General features: G+C 40.3%; 1 protein-coding gene across 3 annotated transcripts; it reads left to right on the top strand.

Moving 5' to 3' along the window:
- Positions 1 to 4,256: 4,256 nt before the first annotated feature.
- On the top strand, positions 4,257 to 15,196 carry CLK4 (CDC like kinase 4). 3 transcript variants are annotated; one of them, XM_085073635.1, is made up of 14 exons: positions 4,257 to 4,405; positions 6,624 to 6,683; positions 7,299 to 7,456; positions 8,490 to 8,715; positions 9,885 to 9,975; positions 10,364 to 10,430; positions 11,720 to 11,836; positions 11,933 to 12,099; positions 12,208 to 12,302; positions 12,664 to 12,793; positions 13,118 to 13,200; positions 13,691 to 13,770; positions 14,670 to 14,757; positions 14,841 to 15,196. In XM_085073635.1, the coding sequence occupies exons 2-14, from the start codon at positions 6,630 to 6,632 to the stop codon at positions 14,976 to 14,978; spliced, it is 1,494 nt and encodes a 497-aa protein (XP_084929761.1). In that variant the 5' UTR covers positions 4,257 to 4,405; positions 6,624 to 6,629; the 3' UTR covers positions 14,979 to 15,196. The 3 variants fall into 3 exon arrangements, with proteins under 3 accessions (XP_084929761.1, XP_084929759.1, XP_084929758.1); XM_085073633.1 differs by lacking the exon at positions 4,257 to 4,405 and adding an exon at positions 4,584 to 4,736; XM_085073632.1 differs by lacking the exon at positions 4,257 to 4,405 and adding an exon at positions 4,603 to 4,743.
- Positions 15,197 to 17,459: the final 2,263 nt, after the last annotated feature.

Raw genomic sequence — 17,459 nt, 5'->3', positions numbered from 1 at the left:
TTTGTTTCCATAAAACTCCATGGTACAACTGATGTTGAAATGTGTTCTTTTAATATTTGTATTGCTGATGACAATACAAATAATAAACTGAGAGCTTCTGCTGAGATGAGGGACCCATTTCAGCAACAAGGTACAGTAAGAGACATCCTTGTTTCAAGCAATTTAAAATTCTTTTAAATAAAGAAGAAAGAGGCTCAGAGGTGAAACTTGTGTAGACATAAGTGGTGGAGTTTCCTTGATGTACCATTTGGCACCTGCAGCACGTTGCTTCCGTGAGTGTGTGAGTGCTGTTCAGCACAGCTGGCCCTGCCTGCTGTCACCAAGGGACAACTGCTCGATCTAAGTGGTGTCACTGACTCCAAAGCCTGTGGAAGTGGGACGTGCAAGCTCCTTTCTCAGCACAGTGCTCTTACTCATGGTGCCAGAGCTCTTGCCAAAGGGACTGTTGAGTCATCTGGCTGCATTTCCTGCAAACTGTGGCTTATTCAGGCTTCCCCATGTCAAGCCCCAAATTCTTTATTAGGCTGAAACATTTCATTCCTCAGGAGGCCCCGTTGTGCCACAGAGAGTGAGAAAAGTCCCAAGCTGCAACCATCCCTGTGAGCCTTTCAATTAAAGGGTGAGGATCAGCTCAGCTCAGCCTAAGGCTGTGTGCTGCCAAAGTGAAAACCAGTCTGCCCACTGAGGGAGCATACCCTGCCCCTTGGTGACCTGCCAGCTCTCAAGGCACAGTGTCCCCCTCGCCCTCAGTGCAATGGGAACATGCTCAGGGCAGCCTGAGCCATTCCAGTCTGACACTGGACACAGCTCAGAGAGAACCATTGTATTACCTGACCACAGCTTTTCCCCAGTGCACACAGGAATGAATGAAAGTGCCCATGCTCACAAAAAGGTTCTGGGTCACTGCTTTTCTGAGAAAAATTCTAATAACTCTTTAACAAGGAAAATGTGTCCCTAAGCCATAACCATACCTGCTTCTTTTTCACCTGGCTGAATATCTGCATTTTTTCTATTCTACTGCATAATCCAGTAACAATAATAATAATAATAATAATAATAATAAAATCTATTTTAAAATTTTCCCTTATAAAAATAAACTCTCATGGAATGGAAATACAACTGTCAGTGGGTTCTCGCTTTTCCTTTCTGCCACTCCACACATCCAAGCTCCTATTATCTCTTTGAATTTACATATGCCACAATAATCTGGGACACTGGCTCCCTTGATCAGTAGTTATAGTGATTTGTGAAATGAATAATATATTTTCCCTCATATATCTTAGAAATTCTCCTGGCAGTTTTTTCCATCCCTGTTCAGTTCAGTTCCTTATAAAGAGACAGTATTTGTCATTACTCTGTCCCTGAGCTCCCAAGCAAAGCTACAGCTGCTCCCACACAGTCGAGGGAACCTAAGAAAATGTGTCTGTCAGTGCAAAAATTAAACCGTGGAACTGTAGAAATCCATAAACAACTAAAGGCAAAGTACAACTGGTAATCAGCCACCCTCTGACACTAACCAGAGGGAGGAAAAACAAAACCAATACATTTGTAATTAAGAGAAAGCAAGCACAGCACTGGAAGTACTGAAAGCCAGGAATTTTTGGCTCTGCCTCTGAGTTTTTCTGAGGCTTTGGGCAAGGCAGACGACCCTTGCTTTAAATTTTGTATCCAAACAATGAGAACACTAGATGAGATCTATGTCTCCTGAAGAGCTGCTGTGAGGGTGGATCACCTCCTGTGGTAAGGCATTTGAAAGAGGGACCTTACAAAATTGCATTTTGAAGGAAATTGTTTGAATGTGTCTTTTCATACACTCACAAATGTGTCCCACCAGCACAGTAACACTGAATTGTAATGTACTCTGTTGTACAAAGCAATCTAAAATATAGTTGCATTGTGTTACCCCCTCCTCAAGCTGTGCATACATTTGGCATAGCAAGTATAATTAAAGAAGGGTATATCTCACATAAACAAAAGTAAATACCATAAGGGCTGACAGCAGAAGTAGCTGTAACTACACTCAAATGAATTCCCTAAGTTTTGTAAAGACTAAATTTCTATAGATTCTTCAGTGTTCTTCATCTCATTCCTGTCTTTAAAATGGTCATTTCTAGAGGAACTGTCACTTTGAGCTACGTAATCTGGCCACAGACAGCCAATTTCTCCTTTTATCCTTCTCTGAGACACCACTTAAATTCCAGCTGACATTTCCTCTACTGCTGTGTCTCCACTGCCACCTCCTGAACAGCAAGGAAACTTAACTGCTTCCAGTTCTGCGTTTCTTTTGAATGTCTGCAGAGGTGGTTTTGAAAGCACTTTGTTCAGCACACAGAGCAGGGGCTGAAAAACTGCTTTGCAATCTATCTAGAGAGGCTACATTCTATTAAATCTGTTGTAAAGCATTTGCTTCAGAGGGAAATTTCTTTATATTTGATATGAAGGTGGTAAAACCTTTATATGCTGCTTTTTTTCTTCAAAAAGGTCCAATTAGTAACTTCTGATAGGTTTATTCCTCTTTCAACTGTCAGCTGAAAGCCTCTGACTGAAACCAGTAAATTTTTACAGCTCCCATTCATCACGTTTTCATAATGTACAATAGTTATTACTACCTTTTCTATTGCAGGCTGAATATCCTTACTCCTGACAGGAGAGAACCAAAATATCCTAGAACCAACATTTTCCTGCTTCCCAAGGTAGTCAGTTCTGAGAATCTCTTCTATGTTAACCTTTTTTTCCATTAAATGTGATTTCCCAAAATTGTCCCTGAACTGCTATACCCTGTTAGTGACCCTGTCATCCATTTACAAGGAGAGAGGAAAATAGCAAAGGTAAAATCCAGTAAAACTCCAGAAGAGCCAGCAAGGTAAGAAAGGCAGATAGCATGATACTGTCACATCCCATCTTCTCTGCCCTGCCAGGAATACCAGCCACTGGTTTGTCATCAGCTTTCCGGAAAGAAACTTTCCATAAAATCCAGATGGTCTTCCTAGACACTCCTCTTGGAATAAGAAATTAGTGGAAAATTGTAATCATGTGGTACAGTTGGCTAATGTCAGGTACATGGATATTTTCTGCCTGTTTACATGTCCATGGTCCCTCCCTGTAAATGTAATTTTATACTTTTATCTGCTTTTTGCTGCTTGCAGTCTGAGAGAATTCCTCAGACAGTATCAGTGGATGTTGGGAAAACTCTTAACACTTGGCAGATATTACTAGTTTTTGATAAACAATAACCAATCATTAGATGCTAAATGAGAAACAGTGAAGCACTGACATCAAAACCATATTTGGTATTAACAGATTTGGTATACAACAAGGATTATGAGGTTAAAAGTTTTTTTAAAAATACAGGGGACAACAAACAGGTGTTGATGCTACTTATCTTAGTTTCTTTTCTTAAAAAAAAAAAAATAAGAAACAAGAAGAAAAACCAAGAAGAGGAACAGGATTTCCACTCTAGAGTAAACCAGGTTTAAATGGCTATCTTAAGCTTGCTGGCAAACAAATTTTAATGAAAATTTTAAAACCACAAATGTAAAAGTTCGTCCTCATTTTAGATCTATTTACTAATGTCTTGAGGAACTGACATAGAAAGACAACAGCACTCATTAAAGTATGTTACAACTTAGATATTCTGGATTTTGCTTCAGCTGCAGAATCTTGCTGTATTAGAGGTAAAACTCGCTGCAATTATTCTGGGAAAGAGTCACTGCATTCAGGAATTTTGCAATTTACCCATTAACCTTCAAAAACTGTGATTTTCTCCAGATAAAACATCCTGAGCTACTAAATCTGAAACCTGAATTTCAGTTCCACTTTTCCATATTTTTGGGTTTGCTTTTCTTTACTTCGTAGCAATCTCTTTGGGCTTATTAAACTCTCAGTCTGAGTGATGGTTTGAGTCATTGGTGATAACAAATTGCCCTCGCAGCCCAGCATTATCCCGGCAGTAACTCAGGCCGGGGACACTCTGGCCTCTGCCAGGACATGACTCAGCTGGATCCAACACCCCACACGTGCTCCGGATTGAATCAGGAATTGCCCAGCAATCCGTGCAATTCCTCACAGCGCAGGGGGCAGCTGCAAATTGCAGACTCCGGCAGATAAAGTATTTTATTGGGTTTTTACCGTGAGCACCACGCAGAACAGGTCAAAGCCAGCCCTAACTGCGGAATCGACCTGCACACCCAACCGCTCAACCGCTACGTTTGGCGAGTTCGTTAGAAGCAACTGATTGGCGGTTGGGACTATGTGGCAATTCCTGCACTGCCACACGCGCTTGCCGAGGCACCAGAGGAGGGCAGGCCCGCAGCTTGGGGTGGCTTTTGAACGTGGCCTCTGAACTCGCCCTCGCTGCTTAGTCACAAAGCCATGCAGCTGAGTCACAAAGCCATGGAGACTCTGGGTAAGGGCGGTTGCCACCGTGTGGGCTGGGACGAGGACGGGGAGGCGAACGGGGAACCGAGGCGGGAGGTGGGACGGGACTGGAAGAACACACACCACCTGCTCCCCTCAGAGCAGCCGCTCGGCACAGCGCCGCCTCAGAGCGGCCCTGGGGGCGGGGCCTCTCCGGCACCTCCCGCCCTGCCCGCCCTTACGCCGTGCGTCTGACGTCACGGCGCACAGACGCCGCGAGAACGAGGGAGAAGGAGGAAGCTGCTTCCCCGCGCTCGCCGCCGCCATTTTGTCTGTGCGCGCAGGGCGGACACGGAGCTCGCTCGCTTTCTGTTCCAGTTGTAAGTGGTGAGGGCGGCCCCTTTTCATTCTCTTCTCACCTTCGCATTTTTCCCCACTCCTTTCTATTTCCAGGGGAACCGAGGCAGTGGGGGAACGGAGGGGACGCAGGGCGGGGTGGGGGGGGTGTGGGAAGGTGGGAGAGCTGCTCGCGTTGTCTCCGCGGCGCGGGGCGCATCGAGCGCTGCTTCGGGAGATCCTGAGGCGGGAGGAGGATCCTCGGCACAGGAGCCCTGTCGGGGTCTGTGAGGGGGGCTGGGGCGGGCGGAGCTGGGCTCTCCCGGCCCGGCCGTGCCTGGCGCCCGCCCAGGTGCAGCGGGATCGGCCTTTCCTCCCTGCAGGCCTCCCGGGGGAGCGAGCCGTGCGGATGGGCTTGCTGCCCCCGGGATGGCGTGGCGGGTGTCCCCTGCAGGACCTGCAGGGTCGGACTTTGGCCATCCCAAAGGAATAAGCCTTTGACCTCTTCCGCCTGCCAAGTTTTTGAGGAGAGGCATTTAAAAATTGCTGTGTAGGCAGCTTAGGGCAGGGCTTCGGTGGCCCTTGTGTGTATGGATCTGTTCAAAAGGGGGATGGCTCCTGCTTGAGGAACCTTATGGCAAAATGTGGGAGTGAAAACTGCCTGTGATATGGATTAGTTCCACATGCTACAGGAATGCATATGTTCGTGGCAGCTGTCAGTATTACATAAGTGAAGTTCTTCGGCGCATAAAATCAGAGGGAGAGCACACTTAGTCAAAAATCTTAAGGTGGCTCCTACCTTAAAATGGACTCAGAAGGATTCTGGCCATTTCCTCCTCATTTGAATTCCCTTGGCTCCTTTAGGGACAGAATTTGCAAATTTTATCTTAATTTTAATAACGCTATGTGCATTTGAGTGTAGTTAAGCAGCAGTTAGTCTTTAACAAAGCATTTTCTTCAGTTTCCTGTGTCAAATATCCGTCCTTCTGCCCCTAAGTCCTTCACTGCAGGGCAGTTTAATGGTGATTTTACTTAGGTAGTTGTCCATTACAGAGCCTTGGTGCAGCCTGCCTTCTGCCAAGTGGGGAAAGCAAAAAAGCCCTAAGCAACCATAAGTAAAATTTTCGGTTCACCTCTAACTGAGTGTGCGTGTGGAGCTCTGCACCTCAAGAGTAACTGAAACCTGAGCGTGCTTCAGAACCTGAGTTATGTAAGGTGAAAATAGAGGAAAATGGCTTTGGAACTGTGTAAGAAGAGAGGAAATTATTGCATGTAAATGAAACCAAGGCGGTTTTAATTTTTCAGGTGTTTTTGTTAGTCATCGCAACATTAGTATTTTCATTTTTTATTAGAATATCATAGGTGAAAAATATTTTGTGAGATCTGGATCATGACTGACCCATAAGGTATACAGGGCACTTATTTTACACAGTTTTTCACTCTGTTTGCATTGTATTTGAATTTTAAAAATCAATTTCTGTAAAAAATGTTGCAGGTGTCTGGTGGGATTTTATTTTTAAATTACCAACTTCTTACAGATCTTCCGAAAGTATGAGAAAAAACTTCTTTTTCAGAATAAGCTTGCAATTTGCATGTTCTAGGAGTTTCCATCGTAATGCCTCCTCTTTGTATGGAGGCATTGTTCTCTGTAAATTTACACAGATTTGCACAATTTACACATGATTTACAGTCACGATTTTTCTACTCTGTTGCTGTCATTGTCTTTGAACTACTGTCCTCACTGTCACTACTTACTACAGAAACTTTATTACCTTGTGTAAGTTCATTCTTTGGAATACACTGAAATAGAAATGGAAGGTTATTCTTACTTTCAAAGAACTCCTGCCACAGATGAGTAAAACATAACAGTTATTTTTGTTATAATCTTTATTTCTACAGCCGTGTTTTACTTTGCCTTTTTTTTTTTTCAGTCGTGCATGTACCTGTTTGAACAAAGAATTCCTGCTCCTAACATCCAGCAACAGAAGCTGGTGGGTTTTGTCTTTGGCAAATCAGCTGAACTGTAGAACACCCACAGTCCTGCATGCTAATAGGGTGCAAAAGTTGTGGCTTGGTTCCAGGTGCTCAAGTGCTTTGTAAATCCATCAGAGTTCACAGTGGTTGCTGCTAGAAGTGACTGTTTCCTGGTGTTCTGTAATTAGTTTAGAGAGAAAAGTTTTTAGACTGATTTAGATTACATATTTGATTTTCATGTAGTAACTTTATTGTAAAGTATGAAGACCTAAATACAGGTTTTGTTGTTACAGGATGTTTGGCAAGGAGGGTTTCTTCCAATAGAAGGCTCTTTAGGGAAGCTATTCTGTTTAGTCACTTGAGAGTTTATTTAAAACAGGCTTTAATGACATGTTTGAAGCTATTAAATGAAGATGAGTTGGCCTATTTAATCTTGGTTTGTGTTTCATAACAGTGTTAGTGTTGGGAGTAGGGAGCTGTGTCTGCTCGCCAAACCAAAATAATGGGTGGAGGGAGCTGAGGAAAATTTGGTCTTCTTAGTTCTGTCATATTTGATCAAAACTACAATGGCTGACTTGCACCTACACGTGTGTTTGATTATTTGTTTTTATTATTATTATTATATTTTCCAGTGGGAGATGAGGCATTCAAAGCAATCCCATTGTCCTGAGTGGGACGACAGGAGGAGCTGGGATCAAAGGAAGCACAGTAGCAGCCGCAAGCGCAGAAAGAGGTCCCACAGCAGTGGCCAAGAGAGCAAGCACTATAAACCCAGTCGCATTTCAGAAAGGTATAAGACTCTGAATTAAGTAGTGCAAATGTTTCTTACCATGTCTAAAGTAAATGTGTTTTCAGGGTAGGAGTTTTTGAATGCCCAGAGTTCCTTATGGTTTGGCTCACATATGGCAAGCTTAATAGGTAGCTGTTAACACAGCACCTGAATCATTAAAAAGAAATTCTTTAATAAAAGCAAGTAAATGTTTCTAGTTTGTCTCATTGGTGTCAGTTAAATACTGGTATTGAATAGAGTCAATATTAAATTTCAAGTAAAAAGGATGCCTTTTAATTTAATGTGAACAAAAGGAGGAGAAGGTTTGTTAATCATTTAATACAATGGTAAGTATGAATTTCTCTTACTAATTTGGAGGTGGTTTGTGTTTTCTCACACGCTGCTTTAACTGGAAAGATGTATTTTTCTGTTTTGCTTTGTTTTTTTTCCTTGAGAAGATCCAATGGAATTCTTTTAAGAGCTCATACTCATGCTTATTAAAAATACTGGAAGGAGTAGGTATGCAGCAATGAGGGGACTCCATGTCTCAGCAGTTTTCTTAATGGTCTGTTTTCTGTGCAAAAGATCCTTGTTCCAGATAATCTGAGTTTTTAATGTTGTTGCAGAGGACTTAAGATGATACTACTTCTCTCAGTCTCTAGGTTTTATTTTTCTTTAACACCTGGAGCTTTGAAAGCACAGAAGGGATTATGTCTGTATTGAAAGTGGTTTATTGTGTGACTTTTAAGGTTGTAGTGAAGTTGCTCAGTAGTTTTAGGAAGTGTTTCTCCTTTTTAAGGCTGAGTTTCTTACTATGCAACTGTGGACAGATGATGCATTGTTCATGTGGATGGCTGCCATGTATTTGAGACTGACAGTGTTTTTAAAGTCCTAATAAAGTAACATCAAAAGCTCCACTATTTTTGGGGAGGGATTCAATTAAAAAACATTTTTGCTGTAAAGACAGATACTGTGTAACTCAGCTCAAGTCGCTTATCTTGTTGGAACCTCAAGTTTTTGAAGTGGAGAACATTCACTTAAAATATATTTTCAGTCATTATTTGGACGATAGAGCCATAAATGAAAGAGACCATCATGACCGGAGATATGTTGAGGAATACAGAAATGACTTCTGTGAAGTGTATGACCACAGGCATTATCACAGAGACTATGAAAAGAGTCACCATCATCACTATAGCAAATCCTCTGGTCGGAGCAGGAAAAGTAGTCATAAAAGGAAGCATAAGAGACATCATTGCTCCAGTCACCAATCGCATTCGGTATGAGTAATTTTTAACTTTATTATTAATGAATTAGTGGTAATAGACTTCTTAAATGCGTGCTAGAGCTGCAATTCCTGATCCACGGTACTTAAAGAAATACATTATTAAAAAAGGATTTGTATTTGAGTCCATTTGTGGAGCATGTGAATGTGTTGTTAGTTGAGATTCTTGGATCAGTGTTGGGTGGGGGTGGGTTTGTCATCAGAACTAGTTGTACACTGGGAATGTAGGTGGTTGTTAGTCAAAATCAATGGGATTGACCTGAAAAATGTTGTCTTGAAATTGAAGACAGGTAGCTATCCTGTTTTAAAGTACAGTTGTCACTTAGCTTTGCAGCTTAGTGAACTATATTTTTTTCAGGTAGACTGAGATGCCATTCATCCTATTACTAAGAGTAATTAAAATGACATGCCTTTTTAACGTGACTTGGAAGTATGAAGGTGCATGTCTGGTAAATTGATATGAACAATTCTACACCTAATTCCAGAAAGCTTTAATAAGCCCTGTGCCCAGCTAGTGGCACCTAATGTCTTAGTGAGATGGGATAAGTTTGTTGCTTGCCTTCTTTGAAGGTGTTCTCTGAATTTCTCATGGTTGGCGTGATGCCCACTGATGCATCTGCAGCTCCAGGTGTTTTATGCCACTTTTCTGCAGTAGAGACAGCAAGGTGTATTAGATTATACAATGTAAATTAAGGACTTCAGAGTAATTTTTCTTCTCTCTCTAAACATGGGGGAAGTAAAATTGTTTACATAAGTGGATGTTTTAAGAATAGAAACATTTCACCTGACTGGGAGCTTAGATATGTAAATAACTGCTGTTTTTTGCAATTTGCTAGCAAGGCATTAGAAATAGCAGTGTTGCAGTCTTAATCTGTCTTCAATTAAGCCACTGTTTGAGAGACAAAATTGTGTTGTTTTTTTTCTGTTGCTTGTATTACTTTAAGTATTTATCTGAAAATCTGTTCCTTGCCATGTTTTTCTTCTGTAACATAAACTGTGCCCTGTGAATTTCTGGGGACTGAATTTGAAATTGCTCCTGCCAACTGTTCGTGGCCTGGTGTGTAACTGAATGCCTGAATATCTCCCCGCTGAATGAATTGCGTATTCTGCCCTGAATTCACTCTGATATATTGATTGGCTGGACGATCTTGGTGCCGTTTCCAGAAGAGTCACCGAAGGAAAAGATCCAGGAGTGTAGAGGATGATGAGGAGGGTCACCTGATCTGTGAAAGTGGAGACGTTCTAAGAGCAAGATGTATAGAACATTTTTCAACACTTTTAAAAAACTTTTCAGAAAAAAATCTGTTTAGAATAGTATGTCAGAGGAGGGGGGCTAAAGAAATCTCATTGCTCTTTTTGTTCTGTTTTTTTTCGTGCTTTTTTGTTTTTTTGCATATCTTCTTTTCTGTAGAATTTAAATACTGTGTTCAAAAAGTTCCAATTAGTAAATGAACTTGAGATTAGAACAAGAGATAGTTTTTTGGCTAACTGTTTTCATGACTCCTGTCCAATAAAATAATGCATTCTGATGCTGAAATTTAAAGTAATTATGCTTTTGTAATGGCACATTTTAAAATCTACATTAATATGTTCATTCTCCTTTAAGTAGTTGTATAGTTCTAACTTGTCTTTGTTCTTTTTAGATGAAATTGTTGCGACTTTAGGAGAAGGAGCTTTTGGAAAAGTAGTGGAGTGCATAGATCATGATATGTAAGTGTTGGGTTATTTCTGTTAGTGGATCTTATGATAAAAGATACTTTGATTAGAAATTAAAGCTCAAGGACATTTTATTTGACAGAAAGTTGCAGTTCAAAAGCCCTTTTTAATGACTGAGAACTCTGTTCTGTTTCATTACGTTTTTCTGTTTCTATTAAGTGCTGCTGCTGTAGCTGGAGAATGCGAGAGCAGCTAAAGAATGCAAAATTAGTTTGGGAGACTTTTAGGAGGTGATGCAGTGATACTGAGAAAGTAGTTTTGGTTCTTAGTGAAAGCACTTTCTGGAAAGCAGTTGCATGGCATTGGTCGAGCTGTAAATTGCTTTCTTCAGTTCTCATCATCAAAATTCTCCTTTAAAGTTTTTTTTAATGAACAGTAATCTAGTATACAGTATTTTTTTAATGGAATGATTACTTCCATGTGATGGCATGTCTGATGAAGGAGAAGAAACTGGTTTTCCACTACTTCTGTGTTTCCACTATTTCTATATGTTGTAACACTTGTTAGACTGTTTTAACTGTATGTTTTATATCAACAGTTCTATGACGCGGTTTTAGTGTATTTTCCTCTATCTTTGTTTTGTTTGTTCTGTCATTTCACAAGTTAAGCCTGTTCTGGAGTTTGAGATTGTGTTGTGAGGGCAGGTAATGTTCTGAAGTTGTTAGAATTGAAAGAGCTTTACTGAGACAATTTAAAAATGTCTAAGAGCAAATGGGACAGAATGAACTGTGTGTCTGTGTTCCATTTAAGTAACAGCCTTACAGTTTGAATGCATGCAGGCATTCAGTGCAGGGCAGTTTTCACTGGTACAAAATGCTCATAATCCAAACTGCCGAAGTTACTCAGTTTCCCTGGTTCCATAAGAGCGCTGGAAAAGAGCCAGGACAAGTTGTGCTAGTCGCAGGAAAAAAAATTCCAAATCTTTGCAGTATTTTTGTTCAAATGAGAACTTCGTTAATTTTTTAATCATTTAAAATCATTTCATGGGTAGATTCCCAATGTTTATTCTACTTCAGATGAGATAATAACACTGAGAAGTCATTAATGTAGCATGTACTGTAAGTATTTGAGAAAGGAAAGATCAGGATTCAATTTTTTTTTTTTAATATAAAAACTGTTCTGGTTGAGTGCAGTGTGCTTAAATCAAATTCCCCTAATCCAACTCGTAATTCTCCATGACCCTTAATCTTCCTGTGTTTCTTTTATTAAAATCAAGCTGCTTTGGGGTTATGGGTATTTAACAATAATTGATCCAGTTTGTCATGCTTTACTTTCTTTTCAAGGAGAGGAATGCATGTAGCAGTTAAAATAGTGAAAAATGTTGGTCGATACCGGGAGGCAGCCCGTTCAGAAATACAGGTGTTGGAACACTTGAACAACATGGATCCAAGCAGCAATTTGTAAGTAGAAAATTTGCGTAGTCAGCATAGCAAGGATTTGAGGAAAGTAATTATTCAATAAATTTTCATTTGTTTTCTTTTGTTTTCTATTTTAAGCCGCTGTGTCCAGATGCTGGAGTGGTTTGATCACCATGGCCATGTTTGTATTGTTTTTGAGCTACTGGGACTTAGTACTTACGACTTTATTAAGGAAAACAGCTTTCTGCCATTTCATATTAATGACATTAGGAACATGGCGTATCAGATTTGCCAGTCTATAAACTGTAAGTATATTTCAGTATTCTTATCAAATATGTGGATGTGTTTTGGTTTTTCCTTTAGTAATTTAATGTATAAATTATGGAACACTGTTCTCTTTTTCCTTTTCCTAGTTCTACACCATAATAAACTAACTCACACAGATTTAAAGCCTGAAAATATCTTGTTTGTGGAATCTGATTACATAGTGAAGTACAATGCCAAAATGGTAAGTTGATTCTTTGTTTCTCCCAACTTGAATTGCACTGCTTCTGTCTTCATTGGAACTTCTCTTTAAAAAACTTCAGTTACTCGTTATCTCTTAGTTAACTTAAGGTTATCAAAAGAGGAAAAGAACTCTTGTTACTGTGGGAATGGTCTTTACTCAGCTGTTTTGGGTATTGAGATTAAATCACTCTGTTACCCACTCTTCTTTCTTGGAGGGTTGAGCTGAATAGGAATTAAAGTATTTGGAGGAAGTGTTGTGTTACACATTTTATGAACTAGCTGGTACTTTGAAGCTAATGTGATAATGCTTTTTGCCTAACCATGCTTTTAAAAAGTATTAACAGCATTTTGATTTCTTGCAGAAGCGAGATGAGCGCACTTTAAAAAACACAGACATCAAAGTCGTTGATTTTGGAAGTGCAACTTTTGATGATGAGCATCACAGCACATTGGTGTCTACAAGACATTATAGAGCTCCTGAGGTTATTTTAGGTTGGTAAAAACTCTCAAGCCTTCAGACAGTTCATTGCTGTTCATTTACATGTCTTTACTTCATAAACTGGAGTAGTTGCTCATGGTTCTGGTAATCAGTCCTCTCTCACATGGTGGTGTTAAAATTCTTGAGAGTAAACAGTAAAAGAAATACTCTAAAAACAGAAGTCCAAACATGTTGCTTTCCCTCTCTCTCACACCAAGGGTTAGGGGTGGGGGGGTAAGATGGGGATCAGTACATGTGTGGAAACTGGGCATGTGCTTTGTGGTTTACAGATTTTGAGAATATATTAGAAAGTAAACCAAACTTTGTCTATTTTGCAGCGCTGGGATGGTCACAGCCGTGTGATGTGTGGAGTATTGGTTGTATTCTGATTGAGTATTACCTGGGATTTACGGTGTTTCAGGTGTGTACATAAGCTTTAACAGAATGTGCTTGTTACAGACTACTGATTTTAATCTTTTAATGACATGTTCTTAGCTATGTCAAAGGCATAACCTCATGGGCTTTTTAAAGATTATATAAATGAGATTGTAAAGCCAGCATCCATATATGAAAATGTTATGTCTTGGGTGTCTCAGTCAGAGTATCTAAGATGATCTTTTCTGGCATTTTGAATGAAGAAGCATGTTTAGTCTCATGATACTGCTGGAATTAAGAATAAGAAAACAGTTGAACAAAATTTGGTTTATGAACTGTTGTTCAAGGGTCATCATAACTGTGGAAAGTTGTATAATCTGCATTGCATAATCTTGTTTTTAATAACTGAAGGTGGCAGTGTTTAAAGATATTGTGACAGTGCTCTGGCAAACATCTTGTTTGCAGTTTGAGTGTTGTTACCAAGTGGCTGAGAGGAGAAAAATGTGCTAAGTGCATTCATTGCTCTTTCCACACAGACTCATGATAGTAAAGAACACCTGGCAATGATGGAAAGAATACTGGGGCCTCTGCCCACTCACATGATCAAGAAATCCAGGTATGTTCATTATAGAAGTGGTAAGTTGCATAGTATTTCCTATTACAAGAGACATTGTTAGCTGTGAGTTGCTGCAGATCAGCAAAGAGATTCAGGGGCTTTTTGTTGTTTAAAATAGTTGATAGTACTCCTCTTTTCTGATTTTAGTAGGAATCATCAGCCTCTTGAACTGTAACTCGAGTATGAATGTTCCAAAATCTTTTAAGCTAAATATAGTCACCAGAACAGTATTAGACATTTTTCTATGAACTCTGAGAATAAAGAACCTGATGTTATCAGAATATTTATATTGAGAGAAAGAAGAGGGTCCTTGCATGCTATTACAGCTGTCATCCTCTTCCACTGCCTTTCCATATCCCTTAGACATATGCTTTAGTGATCTTTGTCTCTACCTCAAAAATAACTACATGCAGCAGGAGCTTCTCACTTCCATTGCAAGGAGAAGCAGCCAGCACAGGCTTCTCCCCTGACCCCTCTATGTCTAAAATTTAGAGGACCTGGGATTTGATGGTCCGTTTTCTTTCTTACATAAGCTGTCCTCTTACCAGCTCATGTAGGTAATTCTGTAACTCATGTTACAGTAGAATTCAAATGATTCTGGGTTGGGTAATATATATAGTTTGTTATCGTTGATCATAGTGCATTTTGAAAAAACAGGAAAAAACTTGAAAAGCAGTAATTGCAATAGATTCAAGCAATACTCAAAAAATAAAATGTTACTGTTTGGGGCAACAGTAATTGAAAAGCAGCAGATACCTGTGAATAAATACGTACTAAAAGAAACGTTAGCTCCCAAACATAGAGATACATGCAGGAACAATTAATGGTGTTTTACAACTTCGTGGAAAAGCGCTTGATGTATGCACTGACGCTATCTTGTTATTTCCCTTGTCATGCAGAAAACATTATTTTCACCACGATCAGTTGGACTGGGATGAGCACAGCTCTGCAGGCCGGTATGTCAGGAGACGCTGTAAGCCTCTGAAGGTAGGAGACAGCATTTTTATTGCTCTGTTAAGGCTGCACTTGTGAAAGCTCTCTCTAAAATTCCTCCCGCTTTTTTCTTTCAGGAATTCATGCATTGCCAAGACACAGATCATCAAAGTCTGTTTGACCTTGTTCGCAGAATGCTGGAATATGACCCAGCCAAAAGAATTACTCTTGATGAAGCCTTGCAGCATCCTTTTTTTGATCCATTAAATAAATAAATTCAAAGATCTTCTATGCTTCTTCAAGGAGATTTCCTAGACTGTGTCAGTCAGTCAGCAGAGGTTGCATGAAACTTTTGTAAGCTTTAAATTATTTTGTACAGTTAAGTCTGTAAATAATTACATATGTTTTGTATAACTGTTATGTTTACCTTGTTGAGCAATTGTAGTCTTATGGGTATCAAAGTGAAAAATAAAAGTAATTTTCATTTTTGAAAGCCTGTACCACTCTCCTTTTACGGACGATGCTAGTGGACCCTCTGAGTGTAGGTGAGGAGTCAGGGCTAGCTGAAGGAGTTCTGGAAACATTCCCCAAGAGAGCTTCCTTTTATTAGTCATAAAGAAAAGATCCACCTAGTCATGCTGTGTAACAGTTCAATGGCATTCTGAAATAGGGGTGGAAACTGTGTGTCCTAAGTAAGTAGCTTTTGTGGGTCACCTTTTTCCCAGATTTTCTGTTATGTAGTATGCATTACTCCCTAGCCACCTAATTAGCCCTTGGAAACTTGTCTGACACTTTCAGTGTTAAGTATTTATAGTTAATCTTTTTAGTTAAGGTCTGAACAGTAATGTTTCCTACTTCAAATGGTGTTTTGAGTCCTTAAAAATGATTAAGTTTGTACTGCTGCAGAGAAATAGGCGTGCGACAGAATTGTGGCATATATGAGCCCTTGCAGTAATAAGCAGATCATTCTGAAGACTTAATGCATATTTCTGTGGAGCTTGATTTGTGGTTACTGATAAATGAAGTGACTTTAGGGAGTCAGGAACCCAGGTGTTGACATTATACACGACAGAGGTGTCTGAGTTCCAGTAGAGACTCCTGAACTCAGGTATTGGGTTGAGAAGGAAATGGTGCAATTTTCCAAGACCCATTGATGCACTTTGGTAGTTTTTGTTCTTCCATGTCTAATTTGATGATTTTTTGGTCTTACTCCAACTGTCTTAATCCATTTGACACCGTATGGTGTAGGGAACCTTGTATGGAAGGGTTCAGGCTTTAATAAGCAAGTTTGGGCCATTTATTTCAATCTTGACTTTACTGCACAAGCCTTTCTTCAAAGGAAGGAAACTAGATTGTTTCAGCACCCCAGGATCCTGACTTCAGGTCTTGTCCTTGCTGAGTTAGCCCTAATGCACAGTAGGATTTTAAACTGATGTCCTTGTTCCACTGATGTGGAGAAGGCTTCATTTGCAAGAGGCTCCAGACTTGCATATCTCTGAGCTGGGAGTAAAATAGAGTTGGGACAGGCTTTGAAAGCTTATCTTCTGTTACCAGTGCCACCTCCTGGGCTTGATTACAACTCATCGCAGCCACCTCCTTTCCTTGGATGTCGGTGTTGATGACATTGTTTCTACTCTGCATGACAGAAAATGTAACAGCCTGTGCCATGCAGGTCAACCCGGCAGGGCTGAGCAGGACAAGAGTAAATTCCTTCTTCCCACAGTACTTTCCATCATAGCGTCAGAGGCAAAGCAAGGACTTGGCTGAGTGTATCAGCTAAGCAATGCAAATCAAAGGCAGATGGGGGGAGAAAAGTTTATATGCTGCTATAACAATAAAACTGTAACCATAAAACAGTTCTATCAAAATTAGGGAAAGATGGTGTGCTCTTGCTTAGAGTGCTTCTAGCTGCTGATGTAGGTACTGAAATGTGTTGTGCTTGGTAAAGGAGATAGATACAGCTTAGCCCTATTATAAAGCCCTGTTTAAATTGTCTTTCAATAAATTTAAAAGCACTCAGGATTAATGTGGCATCTGCAGCAAGGTGCCAAGTGCTTTTGAAAGGCCTTGCAGCGTCTACACAGGTGTTGGTTTGCAGGCACATGTGCCCAAGGCCCCTGTAATCTTTACATGTTTGTACCAAGCTATAGCTGTTAAATAATTTGAAGAGCATTCACATCTATTTCTGCACTTCAGATTTTCAGCTATTGTACTTTCAAAGTATGGTCTGTGACTGGGTGAGCCAGGCAGACCAGACTCATGATGTGCATTTCCAAAATGAACCAGTCACACTTTTTACTAGACATGGATGATAGGACAGAATAAAGCTGTCTTTTAAGTGAACAGCCCAGGCTTTGTTGCTGAAGTGCAAATAGCAGATGCGATCCAGAGCTTCAGAAGCTGATCCAAGTGGGCAAAGGTGAGCTGGGGGCTAAGCAGCATTAGGAAAGGGGTTTGAAGTCCCGGGGCAGGAGCTCAACTGCTTCAGGAGTGCTCAGTCCTGCTTCTTTCAGTGTCTGGATATCACGGCTGCCACAAGAGCTCAGGTTACATGGGACAAGATACTTTGAACCTCAGCATCTCCCCCAAAACAATGGCACTGTGCATGTTCTACCAATCTCATGGAGCTTGTAAGTGAAGTCATGGCAGGCTCATAGAAAGGAGATGGGGAGAAGGAGGAAAGAAAGGGGGGGTCTCACAAAAACCTGGAGTTCTTTTCTTTTTATCTTCAGGCTATGTAAGAGAGCAGGAACAGG

The sequence above is a fragment of the Lichenostomus cassidix genome, chromosome 13 (assembly GCF_008360975.1).
Source record: "Lichenostomus cassidix isolate B80296 chromosome 13, HeHo_3.0, whole genome shotgun sequence".
In the NCBI taxonomy this organism is placed as follows: Eukaryota; Metazoa; Chordata; class Aves; order Passeriformes; family Meliphagidae; genus Lichenostomus; species Lichenostomus cassidix.
Note: the sequence above shows the minus strand (reverse complement) of the source record. Positions and strands in the feature narration are given on the sequence as shown.